We start from the raw sequence: 23332 nt of genomic DNA on the forward strand, positions 1-23332 counted from the left end.
TGTACTGATAGTCAGTATGCATTAGGAGTAGCATACAGCTTTGGAAAGCTATGGCAAGAAAGAGGGTTTCTCACATCAACAGGAGAGAAAATAAAACATGGCCAGCTCATTGTAAAATTGTTGAATGCTCTCCAAAGAAATTGGCCTTTATAAAGTACAGTGCTCATAAGAAAATCATTTATAATTTTGGTAAGGGTAATGCTTTTGCAAACTACCAGGCAAAACGAACTGCTCAGATTGGGAATGCATTAATGTATATATCTTGTGTCAATGCATTGACAATTGATTCTGTACACTTAAGTCCTCAAGAATTGGAGACGTCAGCAACCCCCAAGTAGATAAAAGAATGGCTAAAGGAAGGAACATCATTGGATGATATTTGGGTTGGACCTGGAGGAAGAATAAGATTGCCTGGCACAGTGGTTCGAAATATGGCACTAACTATACATGGACCCATCATTTCAGGGCGGGATGCAATGTGCAGGCATTTCTCACAGTTTTTGAGCAACAAGAATGTTTCACAAACATGCTGAAGCTGTGTTAGAAATGGGGTTTCTGGTTTACTAGGGTATGCACCTAAGCCAGGCAGAACCCACCCACTCTAGTCAGGGCAAGGGAGTTACACGTCCAAAATAACCCCTGCTCTCCCCTTGGTAGCTCGGCACGAGAAGTCAGGCCTAACCCGGAGGCAATGTGTAAACGTTTGCACAACACACACAACACACATGATGCAAAATGTACACCACAATGTAAACACAGCACTGAGCTATGTGAAAATAAACTGTATTGCACAAGGCATAATTAGACCAACATTAGACGTCAGTAATACCCTGCTACCTTAGCAGTTGTCAGAACGTTACACAAGTTACTAAACCTCTGCAAGAATAAGCAGTTGTCACATTAGAACACGTAAGTACTCAGGGTTCTGCAACATAAGCAGTAGTCAGGAATCACAGTAAAGAAATAAATGCGCTTGTCATAAGAATATCATAAACGCCCATATTAGGAACATTACAAAAAGTATGGCAAGCCATAAAAAGATATTAGCATGGTATGCCCATAAAAAGGAACATTTGCATACACATATGAAGGCATCATAAACAGGTAGGCAACATCTAAATTAGAAAAGTGTTTATAAAGAACTTAGATTATATATATTGTTCCTTTAGGGAATACCTGTAAAAGATGAAGGCACCTCCAGTGCCTGGAGAATGGAAAATGGGGCCCCCGGCTCTCCTCTGCGCCAAACGGGGGCCTCTGGTTAACTCTGAGGCAGAGAGGGGCGGCATGCACCCCCGTACTACTGGCAGGGCCCACTATCACTGGGGGCCCCGGGCCTCAACAGGCCCTCACGAGGGGGGGGGGGGGTAAAGGCTTCAAAGTACTTAGGGGGTGCCACACACCCCCTCCAATTTGTAACAGGCCCCTCCTGGGGCCCACGATCACCAAGGGCCCCCCGGGCCTCCACTGGCCCTTCTTCCTGGGGGGGAGCATCACAATGGCACTGGCCCACAAGGGGACACAAAGTGAGACTGGCGGCGCAGGAGGGACCTCCGGCGAGGCTTCCGCCCGCCTCCGATGACAAGCCATGGGTTTCGTTGGGGCAGGGGGAGCCTCCGGTGAGGCTTCCTTTCCTCCTGCCCATGAGAGGGAACAAACAGGGGCCTGGTGGGGCGAGGGAGCCTCCGATGAGGCCTCCGTCCCCGCCCACGGACAACAGCAGGACTCGGCGGCCCATCCGAAAGGACAGGCACCAATATAAGTGCCTGCCTGTGCCCCGGGGGTGCTCCACGGAGCGCGCTTCACCCCGGGGGCATGATAGGAGTGTGTGGGCTCCAATCTTCGGTTTAACTTGCTTTTCTCGTGCCCCAGGGGCACAAAGGGCTGCGTGACTCCGGCACTGAATGAAACACAGCCCGGGCCGCAGCAGTGATGCCCCCCCACAGCTGGGAAGCACTTTTCAAGGCGCAAATAAATGGAAGGGGCAGGTTTACAAGCGCTAAAGGAATCCCCAAAGAGGTGCTTTCCAAAGTGCTAATTTGGTGAAGATGTGAAGCACTCCTCGTGCTTCACAGGGTTACCAGGGTCAGGGGCCACGGCAACCTACCCCGGGGAGCAGAGTTCAGGGAGAAAGGCCCACAGGTGGAGGGGCCCAGCAACAGGCCAGCACAACGAGGATGCAGCAAGTGGCAAGTCCTTTACAGTGACCAAGCAGGTCACAAGTCAGCACAGCAGCAGCAGTCCATGGCGGTCCCTGGTGAGTCCTTCCAGCATTTCTGTGTCCAGTTCCAAGATGTCTCCAAGAGTCTCCAAATTGTGGGGAAAACTCCCCTGTACTTATACTCAGTCCTTACAGTGTTTTACAATGGTGGAGGAGAGGAGGTTTCAACCAGTTACAACTGGTTCTGGGAGTATCCCTCTCTCCTCCAGCACAGGCTCCAAACATCAGTTGGGGGTAAACAACCCTATTGTGTGAGGCCAGGGCACAGCCTTTACAGATGCAGGTGTGCCCCGCCTCTCCTTTCTCTCAGGAAGACTATCCAGTATGCAGATGCACCTCTGTGACACCTCCAGCCTCACTGTGTACAGGCTGTCTGAAAAGTATGCACAAAGCCCCAACTGTCACTCTGCCCAGACGTGGATTGGAGTCAAGCTGCAAAACACCAGAGTCATAAGCACCGAGAAATGCGCACTTTCTAGAAGTGGCATTTCTGTAATAGTAATAAAAAATACACCCACACCAGTAAGCAGCATTTATTATCACCATCACAACCATACCAAACATGCCTTTGCTACCCCTCATAAATCAGACAATACCCCTTACACCTAAGGCAGGGCATTTCTAATGCAATCCTATGGGAAGTCAGCACTCACAGCAGTGAGACACCAAGTTAGGCTGTTTGTCACTACCAGGACAGGCCATGCACCCTGGCACATGTCCTGCCTTCTACATACATGGCACCCTGCCCATAGGGCTAGCGAGGGCCTACTTTAGGGGTGACTTACATGTAGTAAAAGGTGAGTTCTGGGCCTGGCAAGTAAATTTAGATGCCAGGTCCCTGTGGCAGGAAACTGTGCACACAAGCCCTGCGCTAGCAGGCCTGAGACAGGTTTGAAAGTCTTCTTTAGTGGGTGGCGCAAGCAGCGCTGCAGGCCCACTAGTAGCATTTCATTTACAGGCCCAGGTATAGAGATACCACTGTACAAGGGACGTATAGGTAAATTAAATATGCCAATTCGGTATAAGCCAATTATATCAACTTTAGATGGGAGAGCACATGCACTTCAGCACTGGTCAGCAGTGATAAAGTGCTCAGATTCCTAGAGCCAAAAGTGACAGGTCAGAGAAAATAGGAGGCAGGAGGTAAAAAGACTGGGGATGACCCTGCATAAGGAAAAAAAGTCCAACAAGCTGTATGTCAAACATGTGGACCACATGATGCTGGAGAGGGAATCTTCGCGAAAAAGAGGACATTTTGTACCATATGAGGCAGCTTTTGAACATTTGCAAATTGACTATATAGAGATGTCTCCAACAAACATTGGTATGCACTGGTGGTAGCCTGTAAGTTTTCAGGCTGGATAGAAGCCTACCCCACTAAGTCGAATGATGCCATGAGTGTTGCAAAGAACTTGTTGAAGAAACTATTTCCAAAGTTCGGGCTACTTAAAATATTATTGTCAGACAATGGGCCACTATTTTATTTTAAAAGAGTGATGAACTGGGTGACCAGAGCCTTAGCCACCAAGCAGAAGTTCCACAGTGTATATCATCCACAAGCAGCAGGTACAGTGGAGAAACAAAATGGCATTCTAAAAGCCACAATTGTGATAATGGGTGCTGAAATAACGGTGACATGGGTAAACACTCTGTCGTTGGCAGTTATTACCATGGACAGTACACCTGGTTCAACAAACAAACTGAGCCCCCATGAGGGCTACTGAAGTCTGCTTGGGGGGAGGGAGGGAGAGAGAGGGGCTCCCCAACATGCTGCAACCTTGCATTTGTCGAATGAATTACTAAGGGACTATTGTATTGCCCTGATTAAACAAGTACAACTATTGCACCAGCAGGTGAAGGAAGCCTTGCTGGAACCTCTGCAGACCGGGGGCATGATCTCCATCCTAGTGAGTGGGTCATAGTAAAAGTTTTCGGAGAACAGACTGTCTGCAGCAGAGATGGGAGGGTCTGGTACAAATCATGCTGGTGACCAACACTGGAGTAAAATCTACTAATTATAAAAACTGGATACATGCCTCTCATGTGAAGAGGGCACTTGCATCGACGTGACAAGAACAGTCTGAACGTGGACCAGATTTCCCACAAGCAGTGCATACAGGAAAACATGGATATAATCTGATACTAAAAGTGAAAAAGGAACAATAAGGAATAACAAAAAGGATAAAGAATTCATAAGTGCTAGAAACCCCTGTGAGCCTTACATCTACATGTTCTTGGGAAATAATAGGAGAAAGAAAAGAAAAGAAAAGAAAAGAAAAGAAAAGAAAAGAAAAGAGAAGTTGAAAGAAATGAAAAGGAAAACTTCTACCAAACCCGCTAGTATCATGATAGCAGCATTTTTTATGTGTTGCTTAACCCCTCGGGTGCCTTGGACTTAACAGTTACGTCCTCGTTTGCACCGCTCGGGTGCCAAGGATGTAACCGTTACGTCCTAGTATGGGGTCTCCGATGGCCTCGCACCCTCCTCCCATGGGCACGGATGGAAGGGGAATCGCTTCCCCTTCCACCCTCGCTGCATCTGATGACGTCGTGATAGCGCGCTGACCTCATCAGAGGCTGCCCCCTCCGCACTGGATCGGAGGAGAAATGCAAAAGCATAAAAATTATCTTTAGGTCATTTCTGCCCCCCTTGGGGGCAGATCAGCCTATTTTTATTAAGCCGATTTGCCCCCATGGGGGGCAGAAACCATTAGGCCCGTTTTTTGTTTTTTTTGCACCAATTTAACACAAGGGGAGCAACCCCTTAGGCAAGGGTAGTTAGGGGCAAATTTATTTTAGGCCACTTCTGCTCCTCTTGGGGGCAGATCGGCCCATTTCTATTAGACTGATCGGCCCCCTGGGGGGGGGGGGGGGGGGGGCGAAACTACTTAGGCACCAGGGATTAGAGTGTGTGTATGTGTGTGTTTTGTTTGGGGGACAGCCCCTTGGGCAAGGGTTACTCCCCATGGGGGCACATTACTGTTGACCATATGTGCCCCCCCCTTGGGGGCAGATCAGCCTATTTTTGGCAATAGCCCCACCCCAAATAAATAGGGCCAAAGTTGTTCATTAGAGGCTGCCCCCTCTGTTCTGGATCAAAGGCATTTCTCCTCTGATCACGTGGAGGGGGCGAGAGAGGCATGAAAGGAAAGGAAAGGCCTTTCCTTTCATGACCCTCTCTCTGCATTCCTGCTGCCCGATGCGATCGGGCAGCGGAAATGCCTAGGCACCATGGATTTTATTTTTTTAATGTAACTGAATAAGGGGAGCGGCCCCTTGGGCAAGGGTTTGGTTTTACATTTGGACCATGAGAGCTTGTCTAACTCTCAAATTAGTCCCTCTAGGAATGGCGAGGGCTGCACTTTTTGGGCTTTGGGACGCTGCCATGTAGAAAAATCCTCAAAACCTAGACACACCTGAAAACTGAACATCTGGGTGAGTCCAGGGTGGTGTGCTTCACATGCACCCCACACCATAATCTGGAAATCACACATTTCCCACATTTTAGTGATAGAACCTTCCGGAATCCACATAATTCCAACATCCAGCATTGTTGCATCTATACCGATAAAAATTCTGCCCCACTTGTCAGCCTAAATTTTTTTTTTCCAACTGCCCTTTTGGACCCGCTTTGGTTCCCCCTCAATTTTGACGTTTTTTGGCTCTTCCCTGTCACAGCCACTTGGCTCACCTACACAAGTGAGGTATCATTTTTACCGGTAGACTAAGGGGAACGTTTGGTGGTAGGAAATGTGTCCTGGTACAGTGATCCCACAAAGAAATGTGGGAAAACGTTGATTTTTTTTTTAGCTAAATGTGAGGATTGCTGAGGATTCTGGGTAAGAAAACACTGGGAAATACATGCAAATCACACCTCCCTGGACTCCCTTGGGTGTCTAGTTTTCAGAAATGTTTGGTTTTTGGGTTTCCCTATATGGCTGCTGAGCCCAGGACCAACAACGCAGGTGCCCCCCCCCCCCCCACCCCCCAATTACAGGTATTTTTGTATTTGATCATTTTGATGTGTCCATATAGTGTTTTGGGGCACTTCCTTTCGCGGGCACTAGGGATACCCACACAAGTGAGGTACCATTGGGGGAATGCTGGGTGGAAGGAAATGTGTGGCTCCTCTTAGATTCCAGAACTTTCTGTCGGCGAAATTTGTTTTTTTGCCCAAATTTTGAGGTTTGCAAAGGAATCTGGGTAACAGAAACTGGTGAGAGCGCCACAATCCACCTCATACTGGATTCCCCTCGTTGTCTAGTTTTCACAAATGCACAGGTTTGGTAGGTTTCCTTAGGTGCCGGCTGAGCTAAAGGCCAAAATCCACAGCTAGGCACTTTGCAGAAAACAGCTCTGTTTTCTTTGGGAAAATGTGATGTATCCACTTTGTGTTTTGGGGCATTTCCTGTCGCGGGCACTAGGCCTACCCACACAAGTGAGGTACAATTTTTAATCGGGAGACTTGGGGGAACGCTGGGTGGAAGGAAATGTGTTGCTCCTCTCAGATTCCAGAATTTTCTGTCACCGAAATGTGAGGAAAAGTGTTTTTTTGCAACATTTTGAGGTTTGCAAAGGGATCTGGGTAACAGAACCTGATGAGAGCCCCACAAGTCACCCCATCCTGGATTTCCCTAGATGTCTATTTTTTAAAAATGCACAGGTTTGGTAGGTTTCCCTAGGTGCCGGCTGAGCTAGAGGCCAAGATCCACAGGTAGGCACTTTGAAAAAACAAGTCACATTTCAATGTAAAAATGTGATGTGTCCATGTTGCGTTTCCTGTCACGGGCATTAGGCCTACCCACGAAAGTAAGGTACCATTTTTATGGGGAGACTTGGGGAAACACAGAATAGCAGAACAAGTGTTATTGCCCCTTGTCTTTCTCTACATTTTGTCCTTCCATATGTAAGACAGTGTGTAAAAAGACATCTATTTGAGAAATGCCCTGTAATTCACATGCTAGTATGGGCACCCCAGAATTGCTTCTCAACACCTTATCTTGTGCCCATTTTGGAAATACAAAGGTTTCCTTGATACCTAGTTTTCAGTCTTTATATTTCACCAAATGAATTGCTGTATACTCAGTATACAATGAAAACCCATTGCAAGGTGCAGCTCATTTACTGGCTCTGGGTACCTATGGTTCTTGATGAACCTACAAGCCCTGTATTTCCCCGCAACTAGAAGAGTCCAGCAGACGTAACGGTATGTTGCTTTAAAAAATCTGACAACGCAGGAAAAAGTTAGAGTAAAACGTGGAGAAAAATTGCTGTTTTTTCACCTCAATTTTGTATTTTATTTCAGCTGTTATTTTCTGTAAGAAAACCTTGTAGGATCTACACCAATGACCCCTTGGTGAATTCAGAATTTTGTCTACTTTACAGAAAAAATTTGCTTTCCGGGATCCGGTATTGGTTTGACACCCATTTCTGTCACTAACCGGAAGGAGGCTAAAAGCACAAAAAATAGTAAAAATGGGGAATGTCCCAGTAAAATGGCAAAATTGTGTTGAAAAATATTTTTCTGATTCAAGTCTGCCTGTTCCTGAAAGCTGGGAAGATGGTGACTTTAGCAACACAAACCCTTTGTTGATGCCATTTTAAGGGAAAAAACCACAAGCCTTCTTCGGCAGCCCTTTTTTCCAATATTTTTGAAAAAAAAGAGGACATTTACGCTGTATTTTGGCTAATTTCTTGGTCTCCTCCAGGGGAGCTCACAAACTCTGGGTACCTCTAGAATCCCTAGGATGCTGAAAAAAAAGGACACAAATTTGGCGTGGGTAGCTTATGTGGACAAAACGTTATGAGGGTCTAAGCGTGAACTGCCCCAAATAGCCCAAAAAAGGCCTGGCAGCAAAGGGGTTAATTAATTGAGCCATAATCATCTATGACATAATCATGCCGGTTATGTTGCCTATGTCATCCCCTGTATTACAAGATGTCCATTATCATCACCACGAGGAATATAAAGACAATGTTGCTACAGAGACTGTGAATGCTTATCAAAGGGAAAAGAATGCTTCAGACTGTTTGATATGTTTGGAAATCTCAGCAACAGTAGAAAGATAATGCCTTTCTTACATCTTTGTTATATGACGATTCATGTTTTATTATTCATATAATGGTTATTACTTGGGTTCCAAGAAGCAAATAAACTCACTCAGAAAACCTATGTCAAGAAAAGGTACTTACACCTGGTTGTAGTAATTATTTACAGAGGCAAGTTGAAAATACAGGGGAGGGTTCACCATATAGAGATTTGATAAATTTTACTACCATGTCTTGGAGTTCTAGAGATTTCCTTATGAGGCTGAATAACTCATAAATAGAAGACACAATTATTCAATATCTTATGTTATCAGCTAACACTCCAGGAAAATTATGTATACATGGCAATTGGTCACAAACATTACAAAAGTCTGTCAAAGTGGGGGACAGTGTATATAATACTACATTTGTATTTACATATAGTTCAGGGCCTAGCATATCTTTATGTGCAGGAGATGGAATCTATTGGATATGTGGAGTGAAAGCCTACATCTGGCAACCTGGTAACTGGGCAGGTACTTGCTACCTTGGAATTGTATTTCCCTGTGTCAGACATCATAGTAGAAACAGCATGAAGAAACAGCATGAAGAATCAGATGGTGGTTTTTAAACAAGTGAGGTGAAAAAGAGTATTACAACATGAAGATTTAGCAGGAGAAGGAGTTTCTGACATGGCAATGTGTCTTTTTATACCAGGGGCAGGGGTATCTCCCAATTCTATGGAGATCAGGAGAATGGGCAGATTGTGGGAGGCAACATAAATGAAACATCAGCGGGAATAGTTAAGGCAATAGTAGAAATAGCTGCGGTCCCTAATGTCTACAAGGCTATAGAAAATTTGCATCACATAGGGCAAGAAGCTCATGCCCTAATAGAAACAACAATCTAGGAAAAAATAGGACTTGTTTGGTTCATGGGGGTCATGGTTGACAGTGCTTAAATGGGCACTAATAATACTTGGCCTAACAGTTGGGGTTTTTCTGTTAGTGAATTTGTTACAGGGCTGTTTGTTAGCTTGTATGGTTATACGTTGTCCTCAAAATACTAAGGTGATGATTGATGGCAAGACGAAAGGCTATGCATCAAGTTAACAATTGTGATGACATATATATGATTTAAAACATAAATGAAGATAAAAGTTGAGTAAATAATAGAATGTTAGTTCAAAAGGAAGGATTGAGAAAGTGAAACTTCTGTTTGCTACAGTATTCATTTATTCTATACCAGCCAAGTTTCATTTATTCCTGTTTATTAGTTGATCCGTCTAGGTGTTGCTCTACTTCTGAGAAATGCTTATCTGTTCACATACTGCTACCTGCCAAATGTTCCTGACACTCAGAAACAGCTGAATAGTGTTATTCTTTCCTGTCTTGTAATAGCTCAAGGCTTGCTACTTTATACAGGAGGTGACAGCTGAAGTCTCCAAAACATTCAGCTGAGTTGTGAATGTTAACCCTGGAAAGTCTCTGAATAAGCCTTTTCTGATTTATATTTTAAACTAATGAGGGAAAGACGAGACGTCTAAAATTAAGAAGTTGAAAAGTGGTAAATTTGTGAAGAACATGTAAAGCCACATCCTCTTAATGATGTTTACACCCACTGTAATATTTTTGTTTCCCGACTCATCTGTTTCAATTATAACAAATGGTTTCCTGAACATATATATAAACATGTGCATGATTGATTCGGGAGAGTTGCAAGTCTGAAGTATACCGGGCTCTCTGCAACACTGCAGATGAATAAACAAAAGATTATTTTCCATGTCTGCATTCTGTCCAATTTGTTAGCAGTAAAAAAAAATTAGTTCTATCAGTGAGCTGCTATAGAAGACAGTCACTGAAGTGATGTTTTGTTTGAGGACCAGTCCTAACGGGGTGCCCCCCTCCAAAACCCCTACCCTCCTGCACTGATGAGGAAACCAATATAGGTCCTGCTTGGAAGAGTAAAAAGGAGAAAATAAGAATAGATGTGGGTGCATTGCATAAAAGAGTGCAACATAAGCAGCAGAGGTACAGAGTGCTAAATCCAGAGCATGGGAGTGAAAAAGGTGTCTTTTTATTCATTGTAGAGATAAGTGTGTAATCCCACTTGGGGATAGACGTGAAAATCAATGTTCCTAGCTGCAAGACTCATACACAAGATAATGTAAGAACTATTTAACACTGGATAATCAATTTAATTGAAACAGTCAAAGGCTAGTAAAACAGGTAGGAGGAAATACTAGACCTGGTTTAATAGAACATACAGAGCAAAGATCTGAATTGTGATGGTGAAAACAAGAGAGATACCAAAACAACAGGTTTTTTGGTATTAAGTACTAGGGCTTTCTTCTCAAACAGTGGAAGGGATATGTGTTGTGATGCACTTCTTGTGCTGTGCAAGAGGCTGTCTTATTGTTGGTGGGTTCTGGTAATACACCTACAGTGAGGAGGCTCCTGTTGTGGCAGCTGGACTGTGAAGCGGAATATGAGAGCAGCTTGAGGTGAATATCTTACTGTATTATCAAAAAAGCATTTTTGTGACTTTATTTCACCACTGCAAAACTTCCTTCGGCACATGCTAGTGAATTCACATATGGTATGATTTGTTTATCATCTCACTCACCTTCTCCATGATCTTGTCCATCTGCTTGTTCTGGATATCGATCTCATTGCCTACATCAAGGGCCATGTTCTTTAGGTTGCCGAGGATGCTTCCCACCTGATTCAGGTTCTCCTCCATCTCATCTTCTCTGGCATCATTGGTCACTCTGAAACCAGTCACACACTCCGCTATTAGCCTCACAAGCCAGGAAATGAGAAAACAAAACCATTAGGGACCGCTCCAACAAAAAGCACTGAGGTAGTCTTTCCCTTGTTCCTACTTTTGCAAACCTATCGTTGTGACTCACAAAAAAAGTAGAAAAGTCCTACTCGGAACATTTTCAACAAAGTGGTGCTTACACAGAAAGAAGTTTCTGCTTGTACTAAAAAGAGGGCCCCCACTGTTTATGGGTGAATAGAAAATTTCCCACAAAATGTGATTTATGCAGATACTCCCTTTTGCCAACAAAGGAAACCTAATTTGTACTTTATTGATATTTTGAGGGTAACTACTTAAAAAAGGTTTAGGAAAGCCAACTTAAAACCTGGAGAATGGTATGGGCTAGATTAGCATTCACATAAAAAATAAAAAGCAGTCTCAATGTAAATGTCAGAGTAAAATGTTAATATCAATTATCAAGTTATACTCTTGATATGCATAGATTTGCAATAAATCATCCAAAGTAAAAAGCTAAGGGGACACTTATAAAATGTCAAACCTGCACTGGCTATGTAAGGAAAAGTGATTTTCTTATGCAGTTTTCTGGGACCAATATGGATTCATGTGGAACGAAGAACGGCAAGCTAGTTATAATAGACATGTGTTTCATAGTTAGAAGGGTGTCCTGTGTTGGTTCGTCATGCAAGCATTCCACAGATGCTACTGGCCCTCAGAATGAGGCAGCCGAATCTGACAATAGGCACTGGTTCCCAAAGTATGGAGCTGTCATGTTCCATAAAGATATGAGACACCTCTGTGCATGTAATTGGAAACAGATTGGCATGGGAGGACAGGAGAATTGACCTTGTATACACAGGAAAGAGAGCAACACTATGTGCATGGACTGGAGAGAAACCCCAACTATGCACAACAGGGAGCAGTCCTGTGTAGCCAGCAGAGCAGACTCCTCTGTACACACAAAAGAGAGATGCTCTATCTACAAGAGCAGCGGATGGACATTGTGCGGAAGGCAAGGTAGACCTATCCAGAATATAGAGCAGCTCTGACTACAAATGTAAGTGTGAAAGCATGACAGAGACCCGCTCCAAGGAAAAGGATGCAAAAAAGACACGTGTAGACAGAAAAAAAGAGAGGCTGTCTACAAGAACAAAGTTTGAGATAGGCCTATGCATGTAAAAGTGCAAAGGACTGTGCAGAAGAACAGTGGGTGGGACACTCGTTCACATAGAATGGTAGAGTATTTCTACAAAACACACTCCTTATAATCCTGCATGGGACGTGTAAGACCATGTCACGTTGCACAAGACATGTAAGAGCATGTCACTCTCTTCGATACAATAACCAAAACGAGTAAGAGGGAGTCACACTGCAAGAGAAGCTGAAGGATACATTTGCATATGGAAAGGACAGTGAGCTAGCTGGGCACAAAATGTGCAAAAGCAGGTCAAGGTACACTGAACAAGAGGTATTATATAGGGGACACTCAGAAGTACTTTGTATAGGTGGTATGCGGGTCACAATCAAGGGTACAAAACAAGCCACATCAGTGCAGATTGCATTATCAACTCCACTGCACGAAAAAACCAGCAAGCGCACATCCGCTTGTCCGTGGATTAGCAAAGAGGGGTTAAAACAACTCAAAGACACTACAAAAGCGTACAAGGCATGCTTTCTCAAACCTTGGCAGGTGGAAGAGGGAGCCACTGCTTCAGCTTCATAATTACTAACCCGTCTCCCTGTTGTTGCAGGCCACCCGTGTCACACGAGACTGCTGTATGTGACAAAGCACCAACTTGTGTCCCACGTAGCCGAAGCAATTAAAAATGGCACGCCTACAGCACAGGAGAGGTACAGTGGACTGGTTCAGACTTACACGATGAGCAAGGGGGAGTACAGGAAACATAAGACTGCAAGGCAATGGAAGCTCCAACCAGTAGATATTCCACCTTCCCAGTCAAACAATGAACCTTTTACACTAGAAGTGTCACCTACCCTCACACAGCGCTCCAACGTTCTCCTGTAGCAACATTACGGAACATAAGGCAGTTGTGTCTGAAGTGTTCCAGCAGGCAATAGAATGGATGAAATGTCTGAAAAGAACTGTGGTGGTCCGAGATAAAGGAGAATTTATGACCAGCAAAAAAGACAGTGTACCAGCTGACAATACAGAATGTGACAAAGAATGGGTGGAAGCGTTAAAGAGCTCCCTTACTGCATAATTTGGTGAGAAAGAGATGGCAATTTTATGGTTATGAAGGAAAAGACCGCTGAATAGGATTGCTGCTTTTAAAGTAAACAAGAAAACACTTGCTTAGAGGAAATGGGTTAAAGGTACTTCTAGCTTGCAGTGAATTGGACTGAAAAGTGAGGTGAATAGAGTACAGGCTTCCTGGCCATGGAGCCGAACTTAAGTCAAAGCATGTACGAAAAGCAAGAAGGCAGTACCAGTTAACTGGTTACAAGGATGAAGAGTCACTTGTGTATCAGCTATGGTAGTGGGGAGAGCACTACTTTTCAAGCTGAAATACTGAAAAGGGCTCTATTAGTCTTGGGGCTATGGATGCTCAGAGAAGTGCTGCTTACAGGATGTAGAGATTTAGGAAGCTTCAGGTTCAAGGATGCATACACAGGTTCCCGAGTCCCAATGATTCTTTTTTGTCTCTCCATTGGTATGGATTTTGTAGGTGAAATACTGGCTCAATGGCAAATACTCCTAAAAGTTGAATCCTTTGACGACAGAAAGCATCTCAGCAGCGAACAAGTCACTGGGACTTTATCGGTGTTATTAGTTCGCTAGATGTGCTGTTCACTCATTACATCCAGACCAATCGCATGACTTCTGTCTTCTTCAGAAGGATTACCGACAACTGGAGGATGTTTGTGCATCCCTCCAGGTGACTGGAGTTTGTAGACTCACTATCAGAGGTAACCCTGTGCTAGTACTCCTCTAGACTCTACTTGTTTCCAATGTAATGGTCCCAAAAAAGGCAGCTGGGCTCACAGGATTATCAAGGCACTGCGCTTACAGCCTCAGGCCCCTTTGTAAACGAAGGTCAAATTATGAAACTTGCTCCCTAAATTCTGGAACCAAGTTCTAAGAGCAGAGATGCAAGTCGAAGGTAACGACACCCTCTCCCAAATACCACCTCAATAGCAAGAGGGTACACTTCTAGTGGCAGTCTTCTTACATTTCCAAGCTAGTTTTGACAGACATTAGGAGTCAATGGACAGTAAATCTAACCCAAGCATAACATTTCCTTAGTCCATCCTGCCCACTTTCCTTCATACAAGTGTTAGGACTGCCCTCCTTGCCACAGTTCTCTGTAAGGGCTAAGTATAATATGATAAATCTTCAGATGTTGAGCCAGTGCTTCTTTCTGATCTTTTTCCTCTCCCCCTTTTGAGGTGCCTTGCGTAACGTCAAACACATTCATTATCCCATTTGGAGTCTTTCCCTACGAGCCAGCCTAGGGGTTGTGCAGCATGGATGTTTCATACAAGATGCGTTTTAGGAGAAGACAAGGTAATGACGGCGTACCACAAGTGAGCCATTTTTGTCACCTCCCCAGGATCTTGCTACAATTCCTTTGAATTAACAAAACTAAACACCTGTGTGGCAAGTTCATAAGGCATGTGAGGTCCCTGAGGGTTCTTTTTAAATAATGTTATTATTCCAAATACATGGTCAGACAATAACCCTTCCGACAAACTGTTTATATCCTTGAGGTCTTTCCTCTTCATAAGACCAAGACTGCTTAAAGATGAATAAAAGCGGAGTCTGTAGTGCAAATTTAAACACACCAAACAGCATCAAGAAATGTGTTGCAAATATTAGAATCAGTTTAGTGTAAATAAAATAAAAATGGGCTGTAGAATAAGTAGCAACATGGAGACTGTCCCTTGCCTGTAATGAACCGTGTGGAAAATTACTTTGCTTTAAATGACTCCCTTCTGTTGATCGCTGTACATTTTACAAAAACATCACAAAAAGGGAAAACCAGTCCTCGCTTTCGTTTCTATTCCTCTGCAGCTGCACTGAAGTTCTGTTACCTGCTTTTCACCTTTGCTGCTGGCTGTGGCAGCGGGCAAAGTAACATCATAACTCAAATGTAATATCTTATCACAGTTGAGCCGTTATGTAACTTTCTTATTACAGGTGAGTACAGATGTCATAACTCAACTGTAATAAATAAATCACAAGCATGTTTTTTTACTGGGGCTGCAGGTTTCCTTGTGTTATAAAGAGATTAAGTGATTTAAAATGGTCGCGGAAAGGCAACATTCCATATTTGATGCAAATACGTTTTAAGGGGATGACCTAATGAGTTTTTAGGTTAGGCCAAATTCACAAAGGAATCCGAGACTGACCCCATAGCTGCCAACAAAGTTTTGCAAGTGCTTAAAGTTTATTTTCATACTTTAAAACAGATGTTGTTGTGGTCAGCGCCGAGCTGTCATTCTGCACGGCTTTTAACTTTATCGCTGTGCTGTGTTGCGGCCCAGTCATTAACAATTCTCTCATCTTCAGTGCTAAATCCAGTGCCAACAAATGTAATTGGTGGGCCTTCAGTAGCATCACCTACACTAAGAGAAATATAGCACACACCATTTAAATAGAGCACACGTGGACAAGGCACGACAGAATGTAGCACCCAAAGCAAAAGACTAATGAAAACAGAGATCTACCTTGATTTTCTTAAAGGAATACACCAACAAGGAATTCCTACAATTTCCTTCAAACACAAACTGCCCCCACCTTGGAAGTTAGAGCATATGCTCAATTCTGACGGACTCTTAAACAGGGCTAAAGACCGAATAACTGTCGCCATGCTTCGTTATTCCCAATGGCCACTTGTTAAACACCGAAGTTTGAATCTAAAAATGTAAATGGACAATGCCAAATTGCTGAGTCCCAAAGAAATGGCCATGATTAAACTTTGGTTACGGGGGCATCAATGTGAAAGGTTGAGGCGTCTATTCATCGGGGACTTGGTCAAGCTTTATGTGTAACTGAGGAGACAAATGCTGCGAGTAGCTCAGCCTCGGAGGATGAATGGATCACCTCCTCTGCTCAATACAATGTATACAGTAGGTCCATCCTTTAGGCTCTTCATCGTTGGCAGTTCGCTCTGAAATGGCGGTCTTTGGCCGACGAGAATAGCGTCCACGACTCCTACATAGTCCGATGGTAAACAACAAGCGTGAACCATGCTTTCCTAGCATCCGAAATAACAAATGCGCAGGGATGAAAAATACTGTTATGCAAAGAATGTCGAAGCAAATATAAAACGATGACTTATTCTAGGAACAACCTTAAAAGCAAGGAAAATGTGATCATGGCAAACACTGAAGCATATCGTGCTGCACACCTCAACAGCTTTTACATTTAACGTGGAGCCCTGAGACCTGCAAACTGTTAAAAAAAAATATACTGACTGTTCCGGATCACTCCACGAGGGGGCAGTAGCTGCAAACGTGAAGCCACTAAAAACACATAGAATTGAGATAACAGAACATTTTAGAAACATTAAGAAATTAACGAAGAAACTGTGTAATTTCTAGAAATTAGAAAGGACAGAAAGAACTCATAGTTCTTGCTCTTCCTCCTTCAAAACTGATTGTAAATGCATACACAGGCAATCGAGACCGTTAAACACTGCAAAAAAAGCTGTCACTTTAACCGTTTTGTAAATACCCAAGCAGGATTGCTCCCTACTTGTGCACCAACCACGCCAATAACTCTGCATCACCAAACATCTCCTTCCTCTCCTTTTAGGGCAACGTATAGTTTTTTTCGCCGGCAAAGTTTTCCTGAATACCCACTTTTTACCCTTGGCAAACTTTGAAAATGTTCAAAGTTTACCACCAGACGAGCAAGCTTTTTTTCTATTGTATTGTACTGTATTAGGATTTCCATAGTGCTCATTAGGTCTGACGAGGCACTGAAGCGCTTTGAGGCGAGTGGCCGAAACCCAAGGTTAGATGGCTAATCAGGTGATTATTGTTGGTTATTGGGATTGGTCTTGTACTCCTAAGAACACCAAGCCATGCATTTGCTCCAGTTGCTTTGTGGTTGATTAGACGAATAGGAGTTAAGTGTGATCGTCAGTGAAGGCTATGTGAGTTTTTTCAAATAGTTGGTGGGATAAATGTATAGGCTAGAGGAGATTAGGTATTGTTAGGTTGCACGGATATGGTTTCACAGACGGGGTTGGTGTATCAGAAATGAAAGGTAGACAAGAGAAATGTAAAAAAAGGATATTAACAGAGACAGGCGTGAAACTTTGGGTTGTGTAGATTCAGGCAGAGGATGCATTTAAAGGAAGTAGGTAAGGAGGGCTTATTAAAAAGAAAGAAGAGGGAACAATTGAAAGCTTCAAAGCAAGGTCATATTTTCATACAGGGTTTTAGGATATAATGGGGAGAAGGATTTTGGGGATAGCATGCAATCTGAGGATGTAAAACTGTCGAAAGAAAACATAATTTGCATGTACAATAATTAAGCACTAGATGAAAGTAAATGGTCTTTCGACCACTAGGATTGATTTCTGCTGGGACAAGAACGCCCCCTGCATAGTATACAAGCAAGTAACCCTGTCTTGCATGCCTATGCCCTGTCCCAGACAATGCAAGGCACACTTCCTGGCCCCTGACCTGGTGGGCCTAACCAAGTATATCCTCAGAATGGGCAGATGATTACTGTTCCTGTGTTAGGTTTAATGCATAAGGCAGTGGTGGCAGCATGCTGTTTTCTATGATCTCATATAGATGACCAGACCTTTTTGTCTGTGTTCGTGAGGGTGGTTCCTAACCTGTACTCCAGGGATACCTTGGGGTCCACAAAGCCTCCTCAGGAGGTCTGTGATTGCTTAGAAAATTAACTAATATTAATAGATTAATAAAGTGTACATAAATAAAGTGGCTAAATGTACAAATTAAAATGTTTAGACATACTCTAAATTTCAAGGAATTTGAAGTTGGAGGATACAAATTAAATTAGTATCCTCAGATTGATTTGTAGGAGCACTGCAGGTGCATCAAACAGAGAACAGTATGGACGATATGTGGCTTCAATTGAAGTTAGAAAAGCTCCAACCTTCCTGATAAAATTAAAACTGCTATTTATTATTTTATTTGTTTGCAAATTAAATAAAATGTGATTCATTTGTAAATGTGTTTGATGGAATGCCTGTGTCTGTATTTTTTGTGTATTGTTTTGCAGTTCAAACCATTAACAGTGTTTAGGCGGGGGTCCCCGGCTTTCAGCAATGACTTGGGGGAGAGGAGGCGGGGGGCTTTGGGGAGGTGGTGGGCGTGCAGGATCACTGGATTCCAATCATGGTTAAGTGGGGGGGTCCCTGGGTTCCAGTAATGATAAACTGGGGATCCACAGAACTCAAAAGGTTGGAAACCACTGGTGTAGACTACTAGTCCATGATATGTAGAGTCCGGCTGTTACTTGAAAACCCAAACGCTTGAGCTGACATCCTTTGTGTTTAAGGAGTGTGTGTGCACTATGTGCATAGCACATGCTTTGCAGTGGCACTCTGGGTGTATAAGAGTCTGAGTGCTGAAGCCAGTGTGATCAATTTAGGATGCCCCTGATTTAGCATGGAAAAATGATGATGAGGTCAGCTTCTATAGACAGTGGAAATGTATTGCCTGCATTCCTGTGGCTGGAGAGTGCAAAGCCAGACAGTGAAGTCAGGAGGATGGAGGCAAGATAAACTTTCATTGAAGACTTTGTTAGAAAGGGGCTCTTGCTTAGGTGTTCCAGAGCACTTCCATTTGGTAGATGTTAGGGATTTAGGCTGGTACTGCATTTTTTGTTGTGTAAAGGGAAGACATTTCTAAGCCTGGCCTGCTTTTTTGTCTGTCCTTGAGTACTACTTCAGGGGTGCTCATGACAGTCAGAAGCAGAAACTTTACACTTCATCATGCCCATGTAGAGTGCTCAAATTTGGAGACAGCCTCAGTACAACTTGATGTGAGAAGAATCACTTTACAGATAAATACTCTTGAAAGAGAACCACCCCAAATTATAAACATACCAAACATTTTGGCAAAGCAGAAAAAATCTTCTGTAATAAAACAGGGCCCGCTACTACATGTTGTACTGTCCACCTGGACCTGGAATGCATATAACCTCATATTGTCTTTATTCTTGTCTGGGCTATGCATGAAGCACTGCCCAGTACTACTGTGTGACCTTTACCTACAAACACAGTATATCCACCCCTAGAATGTGCATTCAAATGTGACCCTTTCCCAGTGCCTAGACTGAACAGAAATGTTTGTCAATGAGCTTTAACACTTTGCTCCAATAGCACAACATGACATCCTTGAGCATATTTTTTTAGATATGGACATCTTCCCCAATTCATATATACTTGAACTGCTATTTGTATCTAAACTGTCCACACACTTTCCATCTGAGCTTATACTGTGCATACACTCTCACTATCCATATCAGGACAGCATACAATCACATTCTCTGTATCTGGGCATCAACTGTGCACATAGGGACTACTGCTCTATCAGCAGACCAGATTTTGGTTTGAAAACACTTGTTTATGATGAACTTGCCCAGGACTGTTACCAGGGCTCTCTCAATTTAAAGAGGCTTTTAAGAATGGAAAACTACTCAGCTGCCCGAATCTCGTCATGCAGAACAAATAAAAATATGAAATAAATGAGGATAGTATTATAATAAAGACCTAAGTAGTGCTGCTGCATAAAGCAAACTAGAAATTAAAAAAATGCAAAGATCATCAATGAAACAATTTGTATGAATAAGACTATGGTCTACTGTTACTAAACAGTAACAAAATATTGCATATTTCTTATGCATGTACATAGTATTGCTATACTGCAAACATAGCCAAGAGATAGTCAGCACTGTACAGGGTCAAAGACAAGCATAAAGTCAATGAGTGATAGGAGGTAGCTAGTTTGTGGCCTATTAATGCCTTGTGAAGTAGTGTTCTTCAAAGAGATGCATATTCAGCTCTTTAGTAAATTGGTGCAACACAGGGTTATCCCTAGTGTATGTGGGATGTTATAACGGATCCTGGGTGCACAGATGAAAAAGTCCTGCTACTTTTTTCATTTGTACACTTTGCAGTTCTGCTCTCCGATGGTGTCTTGGGCGTGTCCAGAGCTACCAGAGATGGTGAGCTTGCCTGGGAGATAAGGAGAGGTGCTCATCGTGATGACTTTGTAAATTATGAAGATGGTGTGGGTTGGCAAGCGGAGACAAGAGAATTACATCAGGATAACAATTATCATATTTCTTCAGGGCCTGGAAGAGACCAGGATGAGACATGTAGTAGCACACTGTGTTTAAGGGATGCCTGTATGGAACCTGCGAGGTCATGCAGCAGGATGTTAATGCCATCCAGATACCAGAGTTTGAAGGTTTGAACAGCAGTTCTGAAATCACTTTCTGGAAAAAAGGAGTTTCTTTAGAAGAGAGAACTTGTACAGGCCGCCCTTATGTTTGTTTTGACAATGTGGTCTTTCAGTGTGAGGTTGGTCTCCATGTCATAAAGCCTGGTGTGAACTGTTTCTTGTTTGCTGTACTTGAGAACTATAACAGGAATTCTGCCTTCATTGGGTTGAATTTAATTGGTGCTACACTGGGGCATCCCTAGTGTATGTGGGATGTTATTACTGATCCTGGGTGCATAGATGAACATGTTCTGCTAGTTTTTTCATTTTTACACTTTGTAGTTCTGCTCTCAGATGGTGTCCTGCCTGTGGGAGTGCCCAGAGCCACCAGAGATGGTGAGCTTGCCTGGGAGATAAGGAGAGGTGCTCCTCATGATGACTTTGTAAATGATGATTGTGTGGGTTGGCAAGCGGAGCCAAGAGAATTACATCAGGATAACAGTCATCACATTTCATCAGCTCCTGGATGAGACCAGGATGAGACATGTCGGAGCATGCTGCGTTTAATGGATGCCTGTATGGAACCTGGGAGGTCATGCAGCAGGATATTAATGCCATCCAGATACCAGAGATTGAAGCCTTGAACAGCAGTTCTGAAATCATTTTTTGGAAAAAAAATGTACTTTCTTTAGAATAGAGAGCTGGTAACAGGCTGCCTTTATGTTTGTTTTGACAATGTGGTCTTTCAGTGTAAGGCTGGTCTCTATGTCATAAAGCCCGGTGTGAACTGTTTCTTGTTTGCTGTACTTGAGAACTATAACAGGAATTCTACCTTCGTTGGGTTGAGCTTCAGCTTTTAGGTTACTGACAGCCACAAATAAATTTTATGAGCATCCTTGTCTAAACTCTCAAAATAAAAACAAGCTTTTTTTCAAATTCAGAACTTACTGCACTTAAGGAAAGCCATTTATTTCTGTTAAACGATGGCAAGGTAATTTCTGTTGCATAGTTCATTAACTTTCACTCAAACCAGACTCACCTACGCTGGACAATGAAGTTACAATATATTTGTGAATATTTTATTTGTAGAATGTTAAATATTTGAAGATGTTTTTTCTCCATGTTTCTTTTCAGCTGTTCTTCTAAGCACAAGTGTCAGAGCAACTAAATCTGCATCCTTCACAATGATATGAAGCTTTCTACCGACCTTAAAGAAGGTTTCGAAATCATTAAAAAGCAGAAGTTATTCTCATATAGGATAAATTCTATCAGTTAAAAGCATTCCAATGTCACTGTTCTTGTGACTAAATTTCACATTTTCTACTATTGCCAATTAGTTCAGCCACAACATTTAAGACTACCTTTAGATAAGGAAATACGAGGTGTTAATTGTCATTATTCCATCATCGCATATGCTCATTATATCATGTTATCATTATCTTGAGAACAGCTCTATCTAAAACACAGTTGGCATGAAAAGATTGAGGCAGGCAGGCAAAGAAGGACTAGTAAAGGAAGGAGGTGGCTACATGAGAAGTGCTTAATTTGGGCTTGTTGTTTCCGGTGCTGAGCACCGGCACTTCTTCTGCCTCAAGCATATGGGAAAGACTGAGGAAGGGAAAAACGAAAAAGCGTCACAAAGGGAGAAATTAGAAAGCTGCAAGTGTGAGCTGAAGGGGCAGGGAGTGGCTTTAAATGAATAAAAGTGGCCCGAGATGGCTTCAGGTTTCCGCCGCCTCAGTATTCCGTGTTCACACAGTTAATTGTAGCAGCTGTGTGTTTAAGAGGAGGGCTTTGAACACCGGCACCTTTTTATTTACAAATTAAGTACTGCCTAGAAGACATACTGATGATGTACTACTCCTCTGTTGCAGCACTGCTTCAACTGATTAAGTAACCATGCTCGAGAAAATTTCCATATTGATGGCTATGCTGGAGGTGATGAAGAAAACAAGTGATCCATCAGGTCAGTGTTTCACTGATCTTCTATGTGCTGTCAGCTTGCATAGGTCAAAACGCAATAATATCACAAAAGTAAACCAAAATATGAAAAGATAATGGAATTGTCTAAATACAACATTGATAAGGAGAACATAAGATTTTAGTTTCCCCATCTTTGTAAAGTAGCTTCAAATTGGCAATTACCATGCACAGATAAAAATTCTGGGCACCTTTCTGAATCACTGTACGATAACTGCTAGCACTCACTGATTTTAACTTTTTGTTACTTTGCATAATGATTATTAATTAGACGGTCGGAGCTAGTTGTGTCCCAAGATGGCCACAGTCTATGAGGGTGGCAAGCTGAGCACCTGATCATTCACTTAGTTTCCTATATCTGAAGATCAGAGGACTGCCACAGTGGAGGAATACTGGAGGAAGCAAGAAGCGCTATCTGGAATACAGAGAACAGACACCTATGTTGTCAGAGAGTGCACCTGTGGCCCCCTGGTTACCTATCGCTTAATTACTCAAGCCTGCTGAGATGTGGCGGAGAGCTTGACTCAACCATTCTCCAGGAATGATAAGTAGAGGAGACGGCTCTGGTGCCACGACATCTATTGTGTGCAAAGGATTGCACGTGGAGTCACACGTCATCAATGCTGTGGTGTACCAGCACCACTATTGGACTGACTTCCCTCTGTAGAGGGGCAAAGCAACTGTGAGCATGCTGGAGAAGCACAACAGATTTCTTGGGGTGCCTGGCTATTACCACTTGTCAGCAGGGGGCAGTGAGCCACTGAAAAAGCCATGTCAAAGATGTGGCCTGAAATGCGGTTGTGCTGGGCCTCCCTGGGGGATCCTTGGAGTCCCCGGACCTCCAGCCTCCCAGAAAGTCAATATCCTGAGAGCGATTTTCTGTTCCTGGGTTTTGGAAACTGGAGAAGATCATGAAATGGAGGAAGAAGG

The 23332-nt window shown here is 43.2% G+C and overlaps 1 protein-coding gene across 1 annotated transcript in view; it reads right to left on the reverse strand.

The window, feature by feature from the left end:
• Positions 1-23332, reverse strand: part of LOC138259326 (synaptosomal-associated protein 25-like) — a 298439-nt gene that overhangs the window by 33441 nt on the left and 241666 nt on the right. Inside the window, exon 7 of the mRNA XM_069206962.1 lies at positions 10874-11018. Coding sequence (XP_069063063.1) covers positions 10874-11018 — 145 coding nt within the window. The remainder of the gene's footprint in view (positions 1-10873; positions 11019-23332) is intronic.

The sequence above is a fragment of the Pleurodeles waltl genome, chromosome 9 (genome assembly GCF_031143425.1).
Source record: "Pleurodeles waltl isolate 20211129_DDA chromosome 9, aPleWal1.hap1.20221129, whole genome shotgun sequence".
NCBI classification, from domain to species: Eukaryota; Metazoa; Chordata; class Amphibia; order Caudata; family Salamandridae; genus Pleurodeles; species Pleurodeles waltl.